Genomic DNA, 27,952 nt, shown 5'->3' with positions numbered 1-27,952 from the left:
AACTATGGTACTTAGCGAGATTAGAGAAGTCACAAAATCAACCGGAAAGTTCAAGCAAATTATAGAAAACAACCAGATCTAAATCTGTTAAGTAAATCTCTTGTGAAAAGTGGACAGACAGAATGCGTTTGGACCAGAAAATTTTTAAAACCGTTTCTTAGCGAGCACCTATGGGCCAAGGGTAACCTACATTCCAAATTTTAAGTCCCAAGTCCTCATGGTTTGAGAGATTTCGTGATGAGTGAGTCAGTGGTATTTGGCTTTTATTTATATAGATTTATTTATACTTATATAAATATAATCCTAGAAAGTATTGAAATCGTCAGAACTACTCTGGGCATCTCTCTCCTTGGAGGATTTGTGTTGCTGAAGTGTTTACATCGTTTGTGCATTAGCAGCTAAGCGACTGTGTTTCTTCAGAGGTTTTGTTTTGCCGGTGTGCTGGCCTCACTTGCGTATCCTCGGAGCTGGAACTCTTACCCTGAATCTATCTCTCACTTCTGGGCCAGACAGAGACACACACTTCCACTTGTGGACGTTTATATATATATATATATATATAAGATATATATATATATATATATATATATATATATATATATGGCTGTTGAAGTCACAAAGACAGAATGAGTCCCAAAAATAGTTGGGATGCCAACCCGGCAACTCTATTTAATTTGAAAAGCAACAGGGGCGCGGTGGTGCACAAACATAAAGAATGCTAGCAGTCACCTCCAGTTCGCCCTCTGGTGGTCGTTGCGATTGTCAACTGGATGATAACATGCATACAAGACCACAAGATCACCCCCAACCCTACCCAGAAGGGGGTGGGTTAGCGTTGATTTCACCCTACAGTATTTTTAGTCAACCAATGAGGAACATGTGTACCTAGTTTCATGAAAATCGCTCCAGCCGTTCGGAAGCGATTCAGGAACATACATACATACACACATTGGCCCTGATATCCATACCAACATGCAAAGTTACACGCCGTTGTTAGGCAAAGATGGTCTGTGGCTTTTTTTGCATATCATCAGCATTTAGAGTAAAGAGAGAGCACATAAGTGACACAGGCGCTCAACCCCAGGATGCAATGTTTGTAGCCCCTACCCTCAAAATAATATAAATGGGAACACCCAAATAAAACCAAGCTGAACACTGGGCACCACATTTTTGTACTTAAAGTAAGTGACACTGCACCCTCAAAGCATATTTTTCACCCTTTAACCACAATGCTTTTGATGCCCACTGTTTAATTAGGTTTTTCTTAAAAGGCAGATTTTCTCTTGTGTTTTTTACGTCCCATGTTAAATCTGTTATCTTAACTACTTAATCTGATTCAGAATTGTGAGTGCCAGGACCTAACTCAGCAGCATCACGTGAATAGCAGGTGCCAAGCACAGATGAGTATATTGTCTGTTGAAGGGCACACTCAGACACACTGGGGCCAATTATCCTAACCCACCTCTTTGGATTGTTGAAGGAACACTAAAGAAAAGTCCACATGGACAAGGGAGAAATTACAAACGCATTCATGTTACAAATAAAAGACAATTACATGCAACAAAAACACCTGCAATATACACAGAAACAGAAATGATAGCAACAAGAACAGATCTACTGACAAAGCAGGTTCTTTATAAAAAAATATTCATTTAAACACCAAAAAAACTAAAGGGCGTAATAATAAATGGAAAAGTGCAACATAATAGCAGAAATGTTTATGGGTTCACTATTTGTACTAATTATGCTCTTAAAGCATCCAAACTGTAGATACGGAAAAATACAGTTTTGTCTTGTGATCCATTCCTATGTACAGTTTCAATGAATAAAAGTATTTGCTTATTTAAAAAATAAATATATATGTGTTTTGTTTTTGCTGAAATATTTTTTAATTCAGCTTTACTTTTGAAGCTTAGTTTTCAATGCATAGATATAACTGTATATAGTTTCACATGCATTTGCTTTTTTTGGATTATGAAAATCTTGACTTTTTGTAACAGAAAGAATTGCATTGCAGCCAAATGATGAGCTGTTAAAATAATAAATCATTTCGATAATACTTTTCCTTGGCAGGATTAGGATTTTGACCTGGCATTTGTTTTTATCTCTCTTTCATAGGAATTTGCTGCACTTACAAAGGAGTTAAATGCATGTAGAGAACAACTGCTAGAAAAGGAAGAAGAAATTTCAGAGCTGAAAGCCGAGAGGAACAATACCAGGGTGAGTATTAAGCATGGCTCATAAATAGCAGTCTATGGCGAGGATTTCATTTTACCCAGATACTGAGAATGAAATATGCTGTGTACCACCAAACTGAAACTGCCACAGATATTAGAAGCTGGTGATTTGGGACTATTTTGGACTAGTCAAAAAATAATTCCATTTTGTAATAATAATTGCACAACTGATTTGAAAGTGGTAGCTATGCCAGTTGCGAGCAACTAAAGTGGCTTGGCAGGAGTGTTGCATAGACCACCTGCTTTTTGTAATTCTAGCTGACCACTCTGAATTGCCTGCTGGCAATGTAGATTAAGAGTAACGACAATGGTTTGTTTCAATGAACCAAAATAGGAGATGTTCATGTTTTCACGAAACAGCAATGAATGTGGTTATTTAGTTCAGATGCATCATTATCAAAAAATTAAGGGCTCAACCATAAACAGTCCAAACAAGAATTGTCAGGAGTCATTAACAAAAGAATGACATTTTTACCAGACTATAACAGTTAACCAAATATGGAAGTGGAATGCTATGAATCATAAACCAGAAAACCATACACCAAGTGTTGTGTTTCAGCCAGGCTTCCCCCACTGGTTGTGGTTCAAATATTTTAGGTCTGTTTAATGTTAATGTTATGTTTCTTGATTGTTTGTATAGTTTTTGTTTTTCCTTATGTCTCTGTATGTAAGCTTTCTGGGTTATTTTCCATATGTTTTTTGTGTGGTCCCCCAAGGGGTTGGGTCACCTGCCAATCAACTCCAGGAACTGCCCAGCACCCTATAAATGTGGAGGGTCTATCATAGTTCCTGGTGGTTCATTTCAAATGCGCTGGGGTGTTTTGGTGAGATCTTGTGTTTTATTGTGCTTGATGATTTTTTTTTTAAGATTTATTTGGATTCTTGACCTTTTTTGCTCTTGTTTTCTTACTATTTTCTAGATTTGTGATTCAGGACTTTGTCTGATTGAATTGCTTAGTGTTTTAGGTAACTGTTTTAGTCTTTGGAACTTCACGGTATCATAGGTCATCTGAAACCTTTTTTTTTGCTCATTTTTTTTCTAGCAGGGATTTGGTGATATATCATTGTAAAGTGGCATTATTGGAAGTTGTTTTGGAAATATTTTTGGGAATTTCGTGTATTGAAATTCCCAGCTTAAAACACTAAGGGCACAAGACTAAGGATAATTCAAGGTTCCAATCCATAATCACGGACATAAAGCTTGAGTGCTGCACTGGGAGTTTTTGTGATGTGGCGTACAGTGCCGCCTGCATGGCAGCCCTTAGCAGTATTGAATCACATCCTGGCAATCTACTAACGAAACACTAAAGATACAAAATGGAGGCATGATGCACTTAAAATCAGACAACAAAAATATTATATTATTTATTTATTCCAAACAGATATATGATCAGGTTCCTTGAGACTTCAGCATTCAAAAATGCCTGCTGAATCACTACAGGTATTCTACATCATCGAATCAAATGCCTTGACACACAAGTTCAACGCACTTCAATGTTTTTTCTTGCGTACCACTACCAGAAAGCCTATCTTACTTCTGACTCTTAAACACAATTTGTTTGTGCTGGGGAGCTGTAAATGAATATATCATGGCAAGCCTGAGGTACTTGATTTGTGTTTGTTGTACCGAAAAAAATATCATATTTTTGTTACAACTTGGAGAGTTCATTTTGCTTCAATCTGAATCTGAAACCAGCTCGGAATGCCTTCTTTTTTAAGGTGCCACACTGGCAGGCTTTAATTGACATTGCACATTTGCTGCTTCCATTTTCTCAACATGTTTTGAGTATCAGGTGCTCAAAATTATATAGTTAAAAAAATGTAATACATTAGAATTTAGTTTTTAATATGTTAAATACAGAGAACTTGAGTAATGTAGCAGTTTGTTGCTTATATTAAATGTAGCCATTTTCTTACTAATATAAGAGTGAAACAGACACAACTCTAACAGAAGAAAGGCAAAGTCTGCTTTAGAAAACTTGTAATTAGTCCTGCAACATTTTCCATAACATATTAGTAACAACCGCAGAGGGTAAGAAAACGTTTAGGCTAGCTATGAAAGTGAGCAGGACATAATGAATCGGTGATGATGCATCTCACTGTTAAAGACTGGGATATGTCATGTTTCAGGCATATTTCCCCCCTAGCTTTGGTTCATATTCCTCTTTTATGTCTTTTCTGTTCATTTTTTGATTCTTTTGTTTATGTAAACAAGTCTTTTTTGTAGTTTTAAATTTCCATCCTGCATTATTATGAAATTTGTCAGACGTACCAGGAATGGTTCATCTATTCTCATCCTTGAAGATTAACCCACACACACACAGATATACACACATTCACAAAGAGATTCTGTCTTGACAAAGTCTCGAGTGGTGCCAATTGCCAGTCACTCTGCAATATTCTGCATAATATAGGAATTCACTATTACCAGCGGGCAGCACGGTGGCACAATGGTAGCGCTGCTGCCTCGCAGGAAGGAGACCTGGGTTCACTTCCCAGGTCCTCCCTACATGGAGTTTACATGTTTTCCCCATGTCTGCGTGGGTTTCCTCCGGGTGCTCCGGTTTCCTCCCACAGTCCAAAGACATGCAGGTTAGGTGCATTTGCGATCCTAAATTGTCCCTAGTGTGTGCTTGGTCTGTGTGTGTGTGTTTGCCCTGTGGTGGGCTGGCACCCTGCCAGGGGTTTGTTTCCTGATTTGCACACTGTGTTGGCTGGGATTGGCTCCAGCAGACCAACGTGATCCAGTAGTTAGGATATAGCAGGTTGGATAATGGACAATGTCTGACTGACTATTACCAGCTCTAAGAAATCTGTGGGTATCATTGTGACACACATAAAAGTGTAATTCTTTTGGTTATATGCTAGTTACTAACTAAACAATGTCTTAGTATTACCACAGTCGTTCTAATTGTTTCTCAGTAGCTCTGATAAATCCTGTCAATGAAACAGTAGCCATCTAACTCACACTTGGTACCCATTTATTTTTTCCATCACTTCTAGATAAAAGACAAAGTTCAGAAAATGTAAAAAAAAACAATATGGTATTTACATATAACAATACCAAATAGGAAAAATGTAATAGAAAATAAAACAGCAAAGTCTGGATATAAACAGTCTTAGAAAAGCTTACTGAAAATCAGAAGCATCAAGGGCTTAATGTCCTGGGCAGTTTTTGGTTTAGCAATTGGTGTTGTTCATAGCTACGTTTTGTGATGTCCAGATCAGATGATCTCACGTCACTTGATCTTTGATGTCTCCTTTCTGTCATTGCTTTTTCTTCTTCTCTTGGTCCATCAGGCGAGCCATATTTATGTTAAAATGCACCTTTGGGGTTTCAGAACATGTGACATTGCACACATTTGTTTGCTTCTCTTGTCCTGATGACGAATATTTCTGATCAATGTGTTTGATATTTTTAGTACCTCTGCACTCCTTCCTTTCCCAAGCTGTAAACTTATTCGATAATTTGTAGTATCACAGCATCCTTCTGTTTGCAGGTTAAAAATTACATGAAACAGGTATGTACTGTACTTGCCTTCTTTTCTCTTCACCGCTAAGTTGTAAACCACCTAACACAGACTTGTACAACACTCTGCATCTACAACAAAGATGTCTGCAGTTACAATCCTGTAAATTCAGTTCATCCTATTTCATTTGAGTAACATAATTAAAATTTAATCTAAACAGATTTTCCACACCATAACACACCTTACTAGCATTTTGAGATATTATTTTTAAAAGTTCATCATCCAAACTAAAATGACAAAAATGCCTAAATCTTGCTTATTAGTTTATCAGCCAAGAGCACTATTTGTTTACGGAGCAAACTCAAAATAAATGCTGTAAGAATGAGGAAACAATAAAATGGTCCTCTTTGTCTGCACAGATAATGAAGTACAAATGTTGTACTTCAGCGAAATCTCTGTATTATAAAAAAAAAATCTTGGAAGGAATAGAGAGACGAGACGTGATTTTCTCAGAGAGACACTTTCACATCCCGCAAGATATTGTTAGACACATTTCTTGTAGAGAGAAAGAAATGATATTCACTCACGGGCAGTTATACGTTGCATTGTCACAATGTAAGTCCAAACGTGGAATCAAAATCCATCCATCCATCCATTATCCAACCCGCTATATCCTAACTACAGGGTCATGGGGGTCTGCTGGAGCCAATCCCAGCCAACACAGGGCACAAGGCAGGAAACAAACCCCGGGCAGGGCGCCAGTGGAATCAAAATTCAATGCAATATTGATGAAAAGGCAAAAGCGATAAAAGATTGAATATATGGACATAGGTGATATGACAGAAGTGCACCACATGAGATGCAGATTATGTGGCACGGCAGCAGCAGCAGCAAGCCAGCAGATGATCAAGCAAAGAGGAGGTAAAAAAAAAACCCAACTATTTGTTTCCCTTCGTAACTCTGTTTAAAAGGGGGTGTTGGAGGAGCGAACATGTCTCCTTGGGGTGCATTCAGTCCCCCTCTTCACAGCGCGAGCGGCAGAGACGTGAATTGGCTGGCGTGTAGCACAGGCTGGGGGTTTGGTTGGCAAGCAAAGCCCCCTAATATGTATTATAAAACACAGTATCCATCAGCTAATGCATAGGAGTTAGGAAAGGCCACTTTTGGCAGTAAAGATGAGATCCCAAAGGGAACTATCAGAATAGATTGAAGTCATTGCCTTTTTCAACTTTACATACTACAGTTTTTGAGGTGATACATTTTAGGTGGTCGAAAATTCCTTTTTTAGTGTGGACAGAAGGCCAAAATGAACAGAAAGAGACACATTTCAAATTTTCCCAGGTCACTGTGGTAAATGTCTTAGCTAAGATCTGTTTTCAGATTACAATCTTCATCTAACCACTGGTAAGCAGAAGGCTCTCCAAGGAAAACTGGGCACAAGATAGGGCTGTTTTGTGAACAGTATGCTAATGTTTTTTATTTTGAATTTGTTCATTTCAGAGGGCAATAAATCCACTTTCTAGTTTAAATTTTTATATATCCTCCAAACATAGGTTTACAGTAAATGGTGCCAATTGTTACCTTTTCTTGATAATAAGGCTGAGAATGGAGGAAGACAATGTACAGAGAGGAAAAAATAAAGATATTAATAAGCAGTAATAAAAGAATTATCTGTCGAGGTGTTCCACTGCTGTTGATTTCTTAATGAAGGTACAGCGGACACGGACACTTTCTGTTTATTCACAGTATGGGAATGCTTCCTGTCTCTTCTTTGATTGAATTGTTCTTTGTATTTAAGTTGTTGATACACAATTAGAAGACTACTGTAGGCACCTCTCTGAATTCTGTGTGATAGGCTTTAGAATTCATGCAGCTAATGTGACATTTTATTCAAGAAAGTGTGAAGTGAGAAAAATGCACATAATAACAGCTAATAATATAGCAGCAGCTGGAAGGCAACCTCAGACAAAACAAGGCAAAAAGAGGTCAGGCTGCAGTGTGCAGAAAGGCTTATTAGAAAACTCTGATATTAGTGAGATGTACAGTTTCTAAATGCATACAGCAGTTCAGGTTCAGAAACACTATTTTCAGAAATAATTTAATTGATATTTACGACAGTAACATATTTATTTGTCTTTAACTGCACAATGTAATAAAACATAATATGACTTTGGCTTGTAGTTGCAGTATTACCCCAGCAGCCCTGGGTGTGAGGCAGAAACCAGACTTGGACAGACAGACAATGGCAGTGCCCACTCGTGGACATACCCGTGCTTGCAAGAACTCAGAGGCCAGTTAGCAATCAGCTGTTAATCTAACGTACACATCTTTATACAGAGGAAAACCCATCCAGACACATGGAGACAATGCAGACTACATAATTAACGACCAGGTGTGGAATTCAATTCAAAGGCGCTGGATCCTGGAGCTGACGCCGCTACCCACCGCACAACTGTGCTGACCTGAATCCATAATATTAATATAAAGAATATGTGCTCATCTCTTTTCTGTTCATTTTTTGAAACCATAACAATTGCTAATAGATAAATAACTAATGTACACATCTCTTTTCTATTAGTAATTTACTTTCTTGTAAAATTATGTCTGTTTTTTTATAGCTATATAGAGTATGCAGTATTTATTTATTTATTGTTTCTATTTACTGCCAAAACCAAAATGGAATTCAAAAATCAGTTTCAAACAGTTTGTAGCAAGAGGTCCTAACCCTAACTTTAAATGTTCACCTTGTGGATTATAGTTCAGTGCTTTAGCAATGACATCAAAGTATCTGATTTTAGAATGTGTGCTGTTTCATGGCCTTTGAATTTTTGTTTCCTATGCTGTTTACTGCTTACTGTATCTTTTCTTGTCCTTTTCTATTATTGTTGATCTCTCTATATGAACAATAAAGTATTATGCTTTCAGTTTTACTTATATGTTGGCTTTGCAATGTCAATAAGCCAACTCAAATCAGCTCCTAACCTTTATCCTAGGGGTTAAGGGGTTGAGATGCTTCATGCACTGTCAATAAGCCCTTCCAGCCACAGAGCTGGCTGTATGCATGGCAAAAAACAGACCTGAAGGGATAACTAAAATGCCTTGAATGCATGGACGGCCAGTGGAGATGTGACATACTGGAGTAAAACAGGAAAAGGAAGAAGTGGATAAACTCAGTTTTCCTTTCAGATCCCAATATCTGTATTTTCTCATATAAGTAAATGATTTGAAATTTTATTGTAATGCTTATCTCACCAGTTTAGCAGGTGTTTGACATTGCCCACCCACATGACTTTAAGACTGTTTGCATAGCCTTATGAAATACTAGTGAACAACTGAAAACCAGTGTTTAAAATCAATTAATTTAAATTAGGGCTGCTGTTTGATCAATAATATAATCACACAATTAAAAATTTTAATTCAAATTAACTGCATAGTAGTTGCAATTTATTGTATTTTCAGGCAAGCATATTAATATTTCTCTGTAAAACAGAAATAAGTCAGTGGTTAATTTCTAATACATAACAGTTTTATTAATCACTGGCCTATTAAACTATTCCAGTTAGTTTACTGAATAGTTTTGTGTAATAGAAACAACCACCAAAACACCCCCATCCTCCTAAGGTTGCTATAATACAGTATTTGTAGAAAACCAAGATGTATTGTTTTAATTGCAGTAAGGAGACTGAGGAAGATTGTGGGTTCGCTTCCTGGTTCCTCCCTGTGTGGATAGCGCTTTGAGTACTGAGAAAAGCGCTATATAAATGTAATGAATTATTTATTATTATTATTAACAGTTGTGTTGCAAGACAACATACCAAAAGCACTAACAATTACACAAACAATTAAATATTAAAAAACAGGAACATCAAATCATGGTTCAGCTTTTCTGCACAATTAGCACTGTTGTGTTTAAACACGGTTGTGTTTAACTGTGTGATACGCATGAGTCAACTCTGCAGCTGTTACCTGGCGAGGAGAAATCATTAATCAGATTGAAAATATGTATAGATTAGGCTTTTTACATGGCAAGGAATAGATTGAAAAAAAACTTTTAACTCGTTATGTGGTAGGCTATTTATTTAGATGTTTTAAATTGTACATCATCATAGAATGTATCATTTATGAATCTGTATAATATCTGCAAAATCAGGCTTTATCTGACTGAGCATGCCGTACAACCTCTGGTCCAGGCATTGGTCTTGTCACATCTGGATTTCTGCAACTTACTACTAACACAAGGACTCACAAGTGTCATCAAACCACTGCAGATGATCCAAAATTCAGCATTCCATCTTCTATACAGCCATTCAAGGTGGACACATGTCACTGCTCTCCTTAGGTTGCTACTTTGGCTCCCTGTTGCAGCGTGCATTAAGTTCAAATCCTTGATGCTTACCTACAGAGTAGTCAATAGCTATGCTCTTACATGACAATTCAGGTCTGCCAGTGATGCCGTCTCTGTGTGGTATCAAATCTCAATCCAGACTCTTTACATATGTAGCTCCTAGTTGTGGGAATGAGCTGCCCACCTCCATCCAAAACTTCTGACACTTTCTGTGTTTAAGAAGCATTCAAAATCCCTACTGTTCTATGAATATCTGTCAGATAGTTAATTAATGTTTTTTTGCTCTGTGGTTATCTGTCATATTGTTAACTGATAACTTTTTTGTTATGCTAGCTTTATAGCTCTTCACTTGTGGTGATCATCTTTTGTAATCTGTCCCGCTACACTTGTTCAAAACAGTCTCTAGTATGGTGTTACTTGATTATGTTGACTTCCTTTGCAAGTCACTTTGGATAAAAGTGTCTGCTAAGCAATTAAATGTAAATGAATATGTAAATTTAACATACATCTAACTGACTATCTTAACCTTCAACCCAAATGGATGAAAATATTAGCACGATCAATTTGCACTGATCATTGCCTAGTTTTATTGGTTATAGTATAATGTAGGCTACTGTAGGTAACATACAATTAATTAAACAAAAACAACATGCCATGTCTGCTTTGGGGGATGTCTGAGAGAGGTATGAGGATTTGAATGTTTCCACTCTGTGTCATCTGAACTTTTAGGTCAGGTATCTCTTCATATTAATCGCAAAGGACAGGGCTGCCCACTGACAATTTGTCTAGATGTACTGCTATACTGCACAATGTGTGACACTGACATATAGTCTCATTCAGTGCACAGTGCTTGTCTGTCTACAACGTTAGTGTGACACAAACATAAAACTCATTCACTCCACTTGTATAACTGGTTTGAGTTTAATTGTTCTTATGTTGTTCTCTGCACTTTGAAGAGGTAGTGTACATATGAAATAATATGTATGAAAATTCAGGTCAAACCATTTCCCTTACTGATTTAATACAGTATGCTGTATTTTATGTTCGAACACGAAACAATTTCATATTATAAGAGATAGGTGGCAACCCTACCGGTGTGTGTGGTTGTAGTTCATTATCAAGAAACAGCACAGCAAATGATCAAACACAGATGAGCAACTGTTACTAATACACTTGGATTCATTTGGCACTGCTTCATTACGTGTGAGGTGCGGTCAAATTAACCTCATTCAGGGACTGCGTTAAAAAATGTAATCACAGAACTTTTTACGGAGATTAGTCAGCAGTTCTAATTTAAATGGTAAACTGAAAATTTATAATAGCATAACACAGTTTTTTTGAAAGTTGATTGAGCTTGTTTGGTTGACTGATAGTTAAATTGTCTAATTTCTATATATGATATTTTTCAACAGTTTAATTTCAGCATGATTATTTAGGAATATTTAGCAATATTGAAAACCCACAACTCTCAGGATAACAAGTAATTTAGGCAATTGAGAGTTTGATTATGATAAATTTACTCATTTAATGTTTAATGTAATATTTACACTTATTTGCTGAACATAAATATTCTGTTTTCAATTACATGAATTAGGAAAAAGATTTATTTATTTTAATAGTTTTAATATTTTTAATAGGTCATTATTATTGCACTGTACGTCAAGACAAGTTTATATTTTTACTTTTAATGTCCATAGACAGAAAGCATGTAGAAAGAAGCACCAAGGATCAGAGGATCAGTGTCTTCAGTTGGGAAAAAAGTAATTTATTATATTACACACACAAATGGGCAATTTATACAGAATGTTTTGTACTGGTATACTAATGCAAAAAGTGGTTCAATATTTTGTGCAGATCAATATTTGTATTGCTATCCTTGCAGAGATTAAATCAATTGACTGCCACATGCACGTTAAATAAAAAAAATTTCTACACCTGCAAGGTCAACCCAGCATTATCAGTTCACTTCAGTTGTGCTGCTACATGAGCAGTGTTCAAAGCTAATTGACCAAATCTATTTGCGTGAGGTAACACACTAACAGCCTTTCTGGATAATAAGACATGAACATTATATATGCTATAGCTGCCTCACCTTGGGAGGGACTTTCAGAGGACTACTTGGTTTTGGCATGAGGTGTAGTTTTCGCCTTAGGTTTTAAATAAAACCCTGCACTCCAATTCAAAACCTACATTTTTCAGTATAGGTCGATTGCATCGATATTATGTTATATTAGATATCATATTGCCCTCTAATCTATAGGATTTTATTCAAATATATTTCATATTTCTCATTAGGTGTTCGGTCTACTACAGGCCACTTGTGGTTTTTTTAGAGTTACTAGTAACACCTAGACCTCCAGTCCTCAATGAAACGTGGTGCATGTGTAACAGGTGTCTGGTCACATTTACAGGTAATCTAACTTAGACACCATTTTAAATATCCAACTACGCCACCCAGTTTTATTAAGAGACTGGGAACTCCTGAAATTTACCAATAATAGCACACAGGTTTCTTTAAATTTGGGCGGTGAGTAAACACACAATGAAAGACACAACAGTAATTTCAGAAAAAAGCAACAGTAAGTTCTATTACACAAGACAATATAAGTATAACAAAACCTAAACATATCAGGAATTAATTTCCTGTTTTTTTAGAGGAAAATACACAGTTCCACACTCTAAAAGTCCGTTAAAAAACAAGAATTGGGGAGGATACAACCTTTAGTGGTGCAGAGTCCAGTTGTGCACTGTATTACCCCAACACTTAATGTTCAACTGTCCACGGATGCACTCTGTTCACTGGACACTCGTTCCCAACAGAAGTTTTGTCAAAAACATTGATCCCTGTCAGCGTCTCTTCGTTGTTCCTTTTTTCTTCCACCTCTGGGCTCCTGTGTTTGCTGGGACCTAGGCACGCCTCATTTCTCTGTCTGTCAGCTTTGCTTGGTCCTTTCATGCAGATTCCCTCTCTCGCTGAACCCACATCCCCGGCGTCTCTTTGTGGAGCTGTCTCTTCCTCCCTGGAAGTGTTGCTGTCCTTGTGCCTCACGTCATGCCAGCCAGGTACCCTTGTCTGCCTGCAAGCTCCCTGTGCTCTGTCCGAGTGTCTTGGCACCGTCTTCTGTGAACTGTCCTCTTCTGCCTTCTGCTGCCCAGGAGTTTAAATCTCCTTCAGTCCTGCTGTTGTCAGTCTGGACAAATCAGTTTAATCAATGGCACATCTAAATTCCGGGTTTAACAATTAATGAAAACACAAGTTAACAAAGTGTATTGTTACCAACCATTAATGAGTACAGATCTGCTGATTAGAAAACAATATTGTCAAACATGTTAATTTCAGGTAAATACAGGACATCCTCCAAGGCCAGACTTCAAAGCGGTGACTCCTTTGCAAGACAGAAAATACCTACACAAACAACCCTGACACAATCAGTAACTGGATTATCCAGGATCCTCCAAGGAAAGCAGCAGTTCTTTTATCACACGTGGTATTGTTTGTATACTCAACCAGCCAGACCTCAAAGCAGTGACTCCTTTGCAAGACAGCAAATACCTACACAAAACAACCCTGACACAATCAGTAACTGGATTATCCAGGAAATCGAAAAACAAGGTCCCCTTCTGACACATGCACCTCTCACTAAATACAGCACCTCAGGACACTCTGCTATGGTTGCTGCAATGTCTTTCACTGGTATATAATGCTCATGTGGCTCTTTTCCTGACAGGCATGCTCGACGGCCCCAATGCCCAGTAATGTGGCAGAGAATCCTGCAACTCCACTTACAATTACTAAGTGCACAGCAAACAATTCTCAGATAAAATACAAGTATAGATTATACTAATTACTAAATACAGAACTAGTGCACATAAAAATATAGATTTGTCAAAACCACACAACAAGGTAGAACTGATTAAACATAAAAGGAAACCAACAATATCTGTTGTCACATGCACATGCCTGGGAGACAACTTCAGGGCTCATCAACTTGTAATTCCACCCCGAGCCAAGGGTTGGAGCGGCCTTGTAACGCCTCTCCTCTCCTTTGCTCTACAGATCCAGAAGCCAACATGTTGAGGGCACATGAAATCACTTCTGGTTCTAGGGGTCCTGAACCTGCCTCTTCCACCTCACAGACTTCACAACAGGCACCACTGAAATCTTTTTCCAGTGTAGTCATAGACTTGTGTCTGAAAAAATGTCCTTCTGACATTTGTTAAACTCGCTTTATTATTTTGGCTACGAATTATATGAGGAACACCTTTGGTGCCTTAACCCTTTATAATCTCTTGCTGTCTTTTGTTACACTGCTGTTTAATTAACTATTGAACTATGGTCAGTTGACAATGAAGGAGATTAAAATTGTAAAAGAGAAAAAAAAAAGCTAGAAGCAGTTACAGACCTGGAGACCTTGGCCACCTACACCTCTCCTGTTGTTTTTGGAGTATGTGACTGGTGCTTGCGCTCAAAGCAGTGTGTTTTACTGTCACCAAAGCTTGTTGTGGTTTTTTTCCTGTCAGCAACACCTTGTGGCCACTGCACTTTACCTGTCAGCTGTGGTTTATGTCGCCATGACTGCCTGCCATGAGAAGAATGTCAGGCACAGTGCGTGTTTGTGTCACTGCTTGCAGTAAGGTGCACAGCCGCATTGCAGCCTACTGTGAGAAGGTCCTGAAGCCCGATTTCATGTCTGAGTTAGACCACTTATCCATTTCATGGATCATGTTACAGGTATCACGGCATAAGCTGTCGATTGAGACCAAGAACAAGGCTCAAGGCCGAAGAGTTAGTGAGTTTTTGCATGATAGACAGAGAACTTAGGATTGTATACTATATACATAGACATGATAATAGCTGAAACTAAACCACCACCATGCTTCTTGAACGTCCTTTAAACCTGTGGGGCGCCAGCACTTTTGAGGCCTGACCACTACCTGTTCTGTAGTGTAGCTCCATAACTGTCAGTGAGCACTCTTTTACTATTGTATTGTAAATTACTGCCTTAGTGATTCATATAAATTATTTTCCTTATGTTTATGATATTAAAACAAGAAAATATAACACGTAGCTTAGGATATTAACTCGTATTTAGTTCACTGGAGGCTTTCCTTTGTTAATGTATAGAGTATGTATTTTTGATGAAATTGACCGAGTGCTGCATGTTTCACCTGTGTGTACATTTTACAGCTTTTTTCTCTTTAGAAGTTGTTTTCTTTTTGCTGTTTGTTTAATCTACAGAGGAGCACCATATCTGTGTGTTTGTGGGTGCCTCAAAAGGGACATGTGCGCAATCTTGCAGAGCCCACAGGAAGCTGTGAAAGTGGTTGTAAAAGTTGGCAGGACAGTAAGTAAAGAACCAGCATCTTAGCTATTAAGATTAAAGAAGTAAATGTATTTTCCTAGAAAGATGGAGTTAAAGTGTAAAAAAAATATATTACATAACTATTACATCCTGCACCCAGGGAACATTTATGGAACAAGGAGAACCAGAACGAAAGCTTAGATTCAAAATGAAGAGGATATTTATTTAAGTACAGTGTAGGCGGTGGCATAGGTTTGAAAGGAAGCAAAGAGGCAGTTTAGCATAAGGATAAAAAGTCCCAGGGAAGCAGACAGAAGAAACAGAAAGTTTCATCACTACACGTAAACACATAAAGAAGTCAGTTAAATGGCAATAGCAGCAGCAGCAGGGAAAACACATGTAAAAGTACTCCCTGTGTTTAGGGGCCAGCAGGTGTTTAAGAACCACTCTTTTTTCTTTAAAATTATAAAGAAGGTGTGGCACCCGGCTGGGGTTGAGGACCGGAGGAGGGCTTGTGCCTCCTCCAGAACACGAGGGGGCGACCACCCTGGTTCTATTGGGGGCCACGGGTACAGAGCTTGGAAGCTCAACCCTGTAGGGGCCCGTAGTCACCGCCATGGGGCGCCATGATGCCTTGGGAGCCCTGGACCTCAGCACTTCCGCCACACCCGGAAGTGCTGGGGGAAGAAGATTGGGGACACCCGGAAGACTTCCGGGTACACAACCAGAGCTTCCACCACACAGGGGTGTGTCAACGGAGGCTGCTCAGGAAGCACCTGGAGTCCATCCGGGGTGTATAAAAGGGGCTGCCTCCCTCCAGTCAGGGGCAAGAGTTGGGTGGAAGTAGGACGGAGCTCAGAGGAGAGGAATGGAGGCGGACCAGAGACTGAAGGCATTGTGTTGTGTGGCCAAGGACTTAAGGGGTGATTGGTGCTGCGGCACTGGGTTTGTGCACTTGAACAACTGTAAATATGTACTGTATAATAAACGTGTGTGTGGTGAAACCAACATGTCTACCTGTCTGTGTCCGGGATGTTCCCGACAAAGGCTAAACAGTTCACAGTCCACATCTTAAAAAACTAAACTAATACAATGCAGGTCCTGGATGGTGTTAGCTGGCTTCGAGGAGGCCTACATATGTGCAAGATGCTAGCTAATCCAACTCCTTGTACTTGTACCGCTGAGTTTGATGAGCAGGTGGCAAGCTTGCATTGTAGTAGACAACCTCAAGAACTTCTCCAGTGTGAACCATCAAGGTGAAGTAGGACTAGACTTTAAAAAAGATATGTAGAGATCAGTGGGTCACAATTGAACATAAACCTAAGGTAAGTGATACATGCTGCCTAGGTGCATCCACCCCAGATTTGGTACAGCTGAACTTTGGTAACTTTGAGGTGGTAAAGCTGAGTGCCCTCTGAAGCCACCTCAACACCAGCACTCAGAAAGAATGAAGTAGTGATGGTGGGGACTCAGTTATTATGAGGAATGAGGTGAAAGTTGTTCCAGGGACAGATAATCTCATATGGTGTGTTGCCTTTATGGGAAAGATGTGGAAGACCTCCCTGGGTAGGTACATATTATATGTTTCTGGCCATAGCAGGGGTGAATCCAGTTGTCAAGTCACATAGGTAAGAGCAGGCTGCCAATTCATCAATCAGAATTTAAGCAGCTATAATAAGGTGGGGAGTAGAACGGACAAGGTGCCCTTCTCTGAAGTTTTTCCTGTGCCATGTGCCAGTCCAGTTGAGACTAAGGAGATTAGAAGGTTTAACATATGGCTCAAATCTTGGTGTGGAACAGAAGGGCAAAGGTTTGTGGTGCATTGGGACATCTTCTGCAACAGGTGGGGCCTATACCATCTTGAGAGGTTACATTTGAACCAGGGAGCACAAAAGTAATGAGTAGATTTGTGAAAAACTGTTTAAATTAGGAAATGGGGGCAGAGAATTTAGAACAGGCCAGATTTGGTGTTATACTGTATTATACCTAGCACCAATGACTGACTTTCCAAATAAAATAAAGACTTGCTAGAGCGTGCAGTCTATAGACCAATTTAGTTTCTGAATAATGATGTTCAGATCCTGTCAAAGGTTTACCTAAAAGAATAAAGAACCCCTGCTCTCCCTTGCCCCACTCTCCAATCCATAATTTTGCAATATCAAATCAGATTTATCAAAGACTGTGTGGAAGCTAGCCTCGGACATAAGCAGGCAGACACAGGAAGTCCCAAAACACACACGTTTATTAATAATAAAAGTCCGCACACAACACAGTGCCTTACACCAAACACCCTTGTGTCAGTCCCTTTCTCCTCAGCTCTCCGGACTGCTTCTGGCACTTTTCCACCTCTCCTCCCGAGCGTTTCATTCTTCCTCCCAACTCCATGGCTTACTCACTCGAGGGAGGTGGCCTCTTTTATAATCCTCCGGACGTGCTGCAGGTGCTCTCAGATGAACTTCCGGCGGCACTTCCTGGTGTGGCAGAAGTGCCGCATAAGCACCCGGAAGCACTCCGGGTGTCCCTGGAATTCTTTCCCCCCAGCACTTCCGAGTGTGGCAGAAGTGCTGGCTTCCATGGCTTCACAACTGTCTGGGCCCCCCTGGCGGTGACCCTCCCATGATCCAGGGGAGGTATTGTCCCTCTCCCGGTCGTTCCAGGCATCCCGGCCATGCATGAGTCCTGGCCATCTGTCACAACTGATACATATTATCCTATCTTCAACATTTGTTTAATGTTGATGAGATACTGGCTAGTCTGGATGAACATGCAGAAAGCATCTCCAGAATATATCAACAAATTTCAAGCAATTTGCTCTTTTATGATCTTAGGGGATGATGAGAAAGTAATTTGTCAAATAAAATTTCAGAAAAGGAATTAAATCCAGCCATTAACAACATATTTTCAAGTTCTGTATGTGCCAAGAATGCCATAATTCAACTAAAACAGTTAATTGTTCACACATATCTAAAATTTTCTAAAATGTACCCTTGTAACTGGTGTCTTCCATATTGTCAGGTGATTTGTTTTAGTAATGTCCTATACTCAAAACACGTTTGGTCTATCTCATTGGACAGCCAAGGATCTAAGATCACTCTTGATACTTTGAAAGCACTAGTTTGGAGTAACACTAAATGGGATAACATTGTGCTATAAAAAATCGGATGTGATGTCCTATTACTTGCTATCTCAAATTAAAAAAAAATCTGATTTTCTTTATGCAGATCAGATCAGAAATTTCTCCGAATTTGGCAAGAATGTGTTGAAGCAAATGTTAGTAGGCAGGTCAAGACTGTGCTGAATCTATACATTTTATTTGCTGTTTTTTTTCTGTACAAAGAACAATTTTAGACATGGCTATCTTGTCATATAGCTTGTCTTAACTAGGTGAGGGCCAGGTGTTGAGTTTCATGGATTGTTTGTGGGACATATTGGGTTACCCTGTTTTGTTTTGGAATAAGATGAAATCAAATAAAAGAGAAAAAAAGACCAAGTTTATTATTTCATATAAGGAATACCTGTAGACATTGCTATTATTAATAGTATATATAAGATATCTTTGAAAATTCAAACTCATAAGGTAATAAGCCAAATACATTGAAAATTGCTTAATTTAATACTCGAGGTGTGAAAGACAAAATAAATGTGCTGGTGCACTGCCCGGGGTTTGTTTCCTGCCTTGCACCCTGTGTTGGCTGGGATTGGCTCCAGCAGATCGCCATGACCCTGTAGTTAGGATATAGTGGGTTGGAAAATGGATGGATGGATGGCATTATATGAATCTGCAGATAATTATGGTTTTTTAGCAGGGACTGAAAACTTGCTAAATCCAAAGAATGAGTGTCATTGTTACATAGATAGCTGCACATTATTGAGGAAGAATAGACAAAATTTAAAAAGTGGAGGACTTGTCATTGATGCAGAAATTGTATGTGTTTTTAATTTAACTGGGTGATGAGTCATATAATGGACTAAAAAGTATTAGGGATAATGGGAATTTGTTATTGGCAATGGTTTTATTGTGCATCTTTTTTAATTACATTAAAAACCAAATTTAGAGGAGGATAATATAATGATGGGATAACAGGATGCTTTAATTACCAAAATATTAAAACCTAATGCACTTTAATTTTAGTATGGCAAATTGTGAGCAGGTGCCTCCAAGTCTGAAAAATATAAACTGCAATTAAGTTTGGGAATAACTGAGGAGCAGTGGAGCATGTTTAAAAGTGAAAAAAAATTTACTCTGAAATTTGAAAGCAGTACAAATTTAAAGAAAACTCTGCAGTGGATAAGTAAGGAACTGCATAAGGTAGAAATCTATATAAGGCATGCAAAGCAAACAGTTCTATATCTAACTGTTGGGCCTAACAGTCAATGGCATGCTTAAAAAAGATATTAGGAAAGCTAAAAAGGCATTTGGAGAGAAATATTGCAGAAAAGTTGAAAGATGACCTGAACAGATTTTATTCAGTATTTTAATAGTCAAAGAGGAGGTGAACTAAAATACACAGGAAAATAGTAAGTGCTCTAAATGTGCATTTTTCTTTCTTTTCACATGTGAGGAAGTTGAAAACTTCTCAGCAGTTACAGAGATTATTAGGATGGTACTTAGTGGTTTAAAAATTGTTGAAACACAAATTCTGTGTAGAATTTTAAAACATCCCTGGGCCAGATAACATTTAACATAGAGTGCTTTAAGAGGTTGGTAAGTACATATATAAATACTTGATTTATATAAAGGAGCACTGAAAAATATTTTTCAGATTAGAAGCTAGCATTTGTTGTCTCTTTATATAAAAAGTTGATCAAACTGTTCAAGTGTAGGCTAGAAAGCCTAACATTATGCATTATTAGCATTATGGATGAAATAATGGTAATGGATATTAAGGAAAAGATTGAGCAACATATGGCAAGAACAGGAATATTAGTGAATACTTAGAATAAATTCAGATTGGGGAGATCATATTTCAATAATATGCTGAAATTATCTGAGGAAGCAACAAAATGTTGGATCACAGGTGTGCATATGCATGTGCACAATAAACATAAGTAGGGGAAAGAAAATAGAATAATAATAATTATAATAATAATAATAATAATAATAATTCAGCTTGGCTGCATTCAACAGCTTACCATTGGCAACACCTTTTATTTAAGTTTAGAGATTCATTATTGTCCTGCGGTGGGTTGGCACCCTGCCCAGGATTGGTTCCTGCCTTGTGCCCTGTGTTGACTGGGATTGGCTCCAGCAGACCCCCGTGACCCTGTGTTCGGATTCAGCGGGTTGGAAAATGGATGGATGGATGGATTCATTATTGGCATTAATAGATTTAGCAACAGAGAACATTTGTTTAAATGAAGGATTAAAACGTCACATATATCTAAGGTTTTCAATATACAATGGAGCAGAATTTATTTTACATTTTTTGATTTAAGGGAAATATTTGTGCTATTTGGAATTACAGCACAATCTATGTACATTTGTTGCTTGAATAACAATAATTTGTTGCAATAATAATAAAAACTAGTAATCCTGCAACCGGACTATCAAAGAAGACACAGAACAGACAGCAAAATAAAGGTATAATTAAATGATCGATACATTACTTTAACACTTACCTTTGAATGCGTTGCTAAAGAGATTTATTTTAAAGTACAAATATGAAAGTCTCCCACATGGAGAGTAAAGCTCATATCATTGTTTTGTCATGTAAAAGTGTTGAAAAGGTACTTTAATGTCTAAGGTTCTTTTTATGCTAGTGGGCAAGTTAATACTAGAAATGTCTAAAGTACTGGCCTTGATTTCCATGTGCACCCCACATTACTTAACAATGTGACATTCACTCATGAATCTTGTTTCTAACATAACTAGCCAAGGACCCGTCACTGCTCTTGCTGGGTTACAGATCAAATGCAAATCAAATTCAGAATAACTTTGCAAGGACAAGGGGTCTATAGCTTCCCCTGGATTGCATCCTCTGAAAGAACTACACTTCAGAATACCTTAGCAAAGGCCAGGAGCCACTTCAAGAGCTGGACTCATGTTGGGACTTACCGGATAAGCTACCTTGGAAAAACTGCACAAATCAGACCAATATGGCTGAGGTTCGCAACCTCAGCTTCAAAACCTCAGGTGGTGCCAGAAGCTGGCTATCTTATTGTTGCCTCTGAAAGGGCTGCTCATTTCAAACAAAACGAGCACAGCTCGCACCTGAACAAACATGTAAGAGACATAAACCAACAAGGCTTGACCTAAACAAATAATAAATCACTCAAATAAACACACTGGGGCGATGATATCAATCAACAAGGCAGGTGTCAGTGATATTTAGACTTTAATCATTACTTATGCTTATTTGTAGAGAAACCAAGTCACCCAGTTGACAGTACTAGAAGTCAAAATTAACAGAAAAGTTTTATCCTGAACAATTCAAATCAGTGTTCATAAAATAAAGTTAGCCTTAGTTTAACCATAAGAGAGATGTCTGTGCAATTTAAAGCATTCTTTCTTCTTAATACAACTGAGTCATTCTTTAAAAGTATAAACCTACATGACTTTATCCTCTCCTTCGTCAAGGTGCATTTTAGGTGGATTTGCACTTTTGTAACATGATGGCTTCAGGACTACCTATGTCCTCTCTCTCTCTCTAATATCAATGCTGTATTGTTATCTCTCCTTTTCATGTGCCTTGTTGCGCATTCTTCTCTCAGTAGCTGTATATCATTTATATTGCTTGTGAGGGATGGCCAACGTCCTTATCTAGCCAGAATGTCCATGAATTGGAAGAATGGAGGAAGGAGGATGAAGCTTGTGAGGAGGAGTGGAGGAGGCAGTGACCAGTGGCAGAGAGAGGAAGAAAAGAGAGCGAGTTTTGCAGAGTGCTCTATTGTGCTTTATTGTTGTGCTTTGTGACCGTGGTTGTGGCATTGGAAATGCTTAAAAGAAGACTTTCCCATGAATGCAACTCTCTTGTGCTTTCATACTTGTGGCTGAGCCTGCTTGTGTTTGGTGTTTGGGGAACTAGAGCACTCCCTGATGGCAACACTCTGAATAGCTGTATTTTCTTTTCTACCGACGGCTGGGTGGCTGTTTTAAGTAAGTGACATTTGCAAAAATAGGACAACCAAGAATTTACCCTTGGTCTCCCTACTTGTTAACCTGAAGTTATGTTAAGCTAATTATGAGATACAAGTTAAACAACAAAGTTCTCAAAGCCCTGATCATACATCTTCTTACAAGGATATACACCAGCGGTTCTCAAACTAGGGTAGGGGATCGCAAAAAGCGGTTTTGGTGGGACCGGGAGAAATTATTGCATATTTATACTATTTATATTTTTTATAATTATTAACCTTTACCATCCGAGGGGAAGTAAGTGACTGAGCTCCATCGTTACCCCCACCACCTAGACCCGACCACTAATCCGCTGTTCCGTTATTCACTGCCACCGCATTGTTTTTCCACCGTTAGCACTCGGCACAAACCAGCCCTTATTATTTTTATCATAATAAAAAATTATTGATTATTTCGTAGAATCAAAACACTCGCGGAATGTTTTTGTATATTTTAGAAGCAAATAAGAGCACTAAAGGTGGATACAGATAATCAACAAACAGCATATTTTACATTTTTTGTGTTTTTAAGTGGTAAAATTGCTCGCTCAACGCAAATGGTTAAGGCAAAGCAGATGTATCCATCCCATTAAAATTTTTACTTAAATTTAATAACTGAGATGTACATAATATTTTCTGAATAAATAATTGTTTGTCAAAAAATGTTTTACTGTATTCACAGCAGCCTGTACCTATGCAGTACCGCGCAGTGGGTATGTGGGACTTTTGTGCAAAATATTTGGTGCCCCCAATTTTCTTAAAATAATATTGATTTTTTAATTTTTAATAAAAGAAATTCTAAAGAAGTTTGAGAACCGCTGATATACACACTGGTTAATTTATCTGAGCTTAAGCATAAACATTGTAATGGATAACACTTCTTCCTAATGTTTGCTTTACATTTGCATATCCTTCCCATAATGCATGCATCACATGCATATCCCAGAATTCAACACTCTGTTAATAAATTGTTTATCCCCGTCAAAAGAAGAACATATCTACCGGGCTCCTTTTCTAAAGTTGTTTAAAACTTGGGGCCGCAATACCTTCTAAAATTTTTAACTTTCTTCAACTTTAGCTCTTCAAACACTTGTCTTCACTCAACTGCATCTGCTCCCCATCCTCTGACAACATGCAGTCATTGCCTACCTGTCAGCTTTTCTCCAAACCTTTTTGCTATACTCTTGGTTAAATATGCACTCTTAAAAGCAATGTGACCTTTCCCATATGGAATCTGTAGTATAGCTCTAGTCTCGCTCACACATTTTATTCACTTAAACATTACATCTTATCTAAATAAAGCCCTAATTTGAGATATTACATGTATTTTATGTAATAAATAAAAAAACCTAAAATTTTGCCCTATTTAATCTTCGTTCTCCATTGTTCAATAACATCTATGAATTGATGATTCTCCTTACAGTCGCTGCTGGCTCACTAAAGTTCTTTATAGTCATCTTTTTAACATCTTGCATTGAGGAGATGATAGACATAACAAAACAGACAATTATTTGCATAAGCCTGACACAGGTTAACAGGGGATACGTCAAATGATGAAATGCTGGTTTGCTATCCTGCTTACCCATTTTTAAGACAATGGATATTCAATTTTAGTATTTGAAACATAACATCTTTCTTTCCTTTAGTCTTTTAGTCTCTACTCTCATCCATTCTGTTTTTTTTCTCAAAGTTGTAGTAAGGAAGGCTTTTGAAAGTGGAAGGAACTTAACTTCTGTATCAGTCTTTTATTTTATAGTCAGTAATCACTCTGAGGAACCATGGGGGAAAGCAAACTGTTTCTGGAAGTGAAACCTTCTTATTCCTTTGAAATTCCATCCATCCATTATCCAACCTGCTATATCCTAACTACAGGGTCACGGGGGGTTGCTGGAGCCAATCCCAGCCAACACAGGGCGCAAGGCAGGAAACAAACCCCGGGCAGGGTGCCAGCCCACCTCAGGGCACACACACCCACACACCAAGCACACACCAGGGACAATTTTTGATCACCAATGCACCTAACCTGCATGTCTTTGGACTGTGGGAGGAAACCAGTGCACCCGGAGGAAACCCACAGGGAGAAAATGCACACTCCAAGCAGGGAGGACCTGGGAAGCGAACCCAGGTCTCCTAATTGCAAGGCAGCAGTGCTACCACTGCGCCACCGTGCTGCCCTCCTTGAGAATTCTTAGATATAATCTCAGTAACTATTAAGTGGTTAGTGTACCTTCAAAATCCTGGGTTTGAATTCTGCACACTTCCTATACTGTATATAGTTTTTGCATTTCCCCTCATTCTGAAGAGATCTTCAGCTTTCTTCCCACATCCTAAATATATGTCCATTATTTTAATTTGGAGACTGGAAATTGACCCAAAGTAGGCCTGAGTGTCTGCTTAACTGCACCCTGTGACAGCTTGGTTTGCCGTCTAGGGTTGATAGCTTGGTAGACTCTGTCTTGCACAACTATGAGCTGAATGTTTGCATCGTTTTGTTATTTCTTGAATGTTATTAATTTTCGGGTTAATAAAATATTTTTATTACTATCACAGTGATGTTGTAGTGATATGTTTGTCTCTAGGTATTATTGTGATAATAGAAAAGATTACCAGGAGGTGCAAACTTGTGACTAAATGTAGTGAGAGACAGAAAAGGGGTCAAAGTGAGAATAATCAGAGACAGTGAACAAACAAGATGCAAGGGCAAAACCAGAGAATCGAAAGTCAAAAGCACAAAGGGAATTGTGGAAAACTTGGCCAACTTGTTTAGAAACAAACCACTTTCAAGTCTTCATTTGTTTAGCCAACTGAGGGATAGTAAAACACAGAAATGCTGTCATCTTTATACTGTACTACTACCTGTGACAAAAGGAGCACTACGATTTCAGACCAAGAACGAGATGAATGAAAACAAAATTAAACTTTGCAAAATTATTTTAAAATTAATATGAATCTTAATATATATTTTCTCCATTCTGAAAATACCTAAAGAAGTGCAAAATGCCAGTAAAACTTTGCACCATTATAACAGTTGTTACTGCATTATCATTTTGTATGTTTGTTTTCATGGTTGCCACCATTTTGTGCATTTGCTTGTACAGATTAAGGTTATTATAGTTTTGGCTTTTTATATTAGTTTTTAATTCTCTGTTTTTTCTGACCTTACTTTGAAATTCAGTTTAGTTTTAGTTTTCCTTCATCGTATATTTTTAGTTTTAATTTAGTTTTTATTTCACAAAGACACTTCTATTTTATTTTTATATCTATTAGCTTCAGTTTTAGTTTTAGTAATTATGATATGGTTAAAGAGGTACTGTGGAGTTTAGTTTTGTGTCACAATCAGACAGAACTGTATACTTAATGGGTTTGGATATAATATGAGTTTAATGTTTGACATCACATGGTTTACTATCTGGTTTTATTTTAGTCTGATAAAAATAAGCATAATCAAAACCAGATAACTGAATATAAACAATTTTATACAATTTAATAATTTCAAAAATATTTTCTATGACATTTGTGCTGAACAAATGTGCGTTGACTTTCATCTTTTCCTTTTATTGCCCAGAATAGGCCAATTTGTAATGAAATTTATGTGAATTTTAAGGCTTGACCATTTTTTAATCTAAATATCTACAGCACACACCATAACCTGCTCCAAGACAATGTGCTTATAATGAATGCCTTCAATATTGCATTCAAAAATCTCCCATACTGGGCTTTGTTATTTTCTACCAGCCATATTGATCTCTGATTCTGTCACAGGCACATACCATTTATAAATAGAATTTTGTCACCTGCAGGCCTGAAAAGATATATAGAAATTAGAAAACAGATTCTACTGACTTCTGACAGGTATGATCATGAAAATCATGGGGGCATAGGAAGAACAGGGTTCTTAGGCTTGAATCAGTGTGCAGCTGGCTCTACTGAGAGAAACAAAGAAAAACAAACATGTAGTGTGAAGGTTAGGGGCAGTGAGAGTTGAATAGCACATGCATAAGAACAATAAACGCATAATGAGCAGAGCAAGAGTAGGTAATAGAAATGTAGATGGGCAAAAAATAACAGAGACAGCATATTAGATTAAGAACAATATATACATTATATAAACCTGTTTATCCAGAGCAGGATCGCAGGAAACCTGGAGCCTACCCAGCATGTTTGGATGGAAAGCAGAAGAAATCCCTGGTATGCAATAGGTATGACATGGCCGATGTTAAGAACAAAAAGAATATGATACTTCAGCTATGTAGTTTAAGAGAGAGAGAGAGAAAACTTGAAAAAAGGGGGAGAAATATTTTTAAAAATAATTCTGCTACTAAATTATTTTCACAGTATCATGTATTTTGAGCTGTGAATATAAACTATTTATCCATCCATCCATCCATCCATCCATTGTCCAACCCGCTGAATCTGAACACAGGGTCACAGGGGTCTGCTGGCGCCAATCCCAGCCAACACAGGGCGCAAGGCAGGAGTCAAATCTCGGGCAGGGTGCCAGCCCACCGCAGGGCAAACACACACACACACACACCCACACACCAAGCACACACTAGGGACAATTTAGGATCGCCAATGCACCTAACCTACATGTCTTTGGACTGTGGGAGGAAACTGGGGCACCCGGAGGAAACCCACGCAGACACGGGGAGAACATGCAAACTCCATGCAGGAAGGACCCGGGAAGTGAACCCAGGCCTCCTTACTGCGAGGCAGCAGTGCTACCACTGCGCCACCGTGCTGCCCCCGTGAATATAAACTAAAAAAATATAAATTAATAAATATAGAATAAATAGAAAAAACACATTAGTAGATTTAGTTTTTCACCATTTGGCAGAGACTCTTCTCCTACCCACCTGTAGTTCAGTAAAGACATTGCCAACTCAGGAATTTTATAAGGTTTGTGTCACTTTGTTGTTAAACAATTTTTTTAAACCAAAAGTTGATTGGTCAGTAACAATTTGCTGATCTTATGTGATGACCTAGTCAGTCTCGATCAGTGCCATTTTATCACTCTATTATAATAAAAAAATCCTGGCAGATGAGACTTTTTATCCTGCGATGAGACATGATCTTTTGAAGAGAGTAACTTTCACGTCCCGCGAGACGAGACTTTGTGCCAAGAGATTTAACCACGCCCGGGGCCGGAAATAAAAGACAAAATGTAGATGACAAAGTAGAATGTCGTAAAGAATTCAAAAACATTGGCACGATACACATGCAGAGCAGGTTAGAGATAATGGAAGTAGGAAAATTCGAAAGTCTCAAAAAAATGATAGTAAAGATCGCATTAGCGCAAACAACCGGAAATTATTACTTGGTGAAATAACAGAACAGTGAAAAGAGATCGAATATATTGTTCAGATTTAAACTTAGATCATCTAATTTATGTTGCCATCAGGGAAAGGCAGTGTTTCTTCCCAATGAAGTGGCGTATCCGCGAGAATTAAAAGATTGGTTGTTTGGTGAAAGTGAAATCCCACG

General features: G+C 38.2%; 1 protein-coding gene across 6 annotated transcripts in view; it reads left to right on the top strand.

Annotated features, from left to right (window-relative positions):
- Positions 1-27,952, top strand: part of ppfia2 (PTPRF interacting protein alpha 2) — a 960,214-nt gene that overhangs the window by 644,828 nt on the left and 287,434 nt on the right. For all 6 annotated transcript variants that reach the window (XM_051919721.1, XM_051919713.1, XM_051919703.1 and 3 more), the window contains exon 4: positions 2,119-2,220. In XM_051919721.1, coding sequence (XP_051775681.1) covers positions 2,119-2,220 — 102 coding nt within the window. The remainder of the gene's footprint in view (positions 1-2,118; positions 2,221-27,952) is intronic.

Source organism: Erpetoichthys calabaricus, chromosome 1 (assembly GCF_900747795.2).
Source record: "Erpetoichthys calabaricus chromosome 1, fErpCal1.3, whole genome shotgun sequence".
Lineage (NCBI taxonomy): Eukaryota > Metazoa > Chordata > Cladistia > Polypteriformes > Polypteridae > Erpetoichthys > Erpetoichthys calabaricus.
Note: the sequence above shows the minus strand (reverse complement) of the source record. Positions and strands in the feature narration are given on the sequence as shown.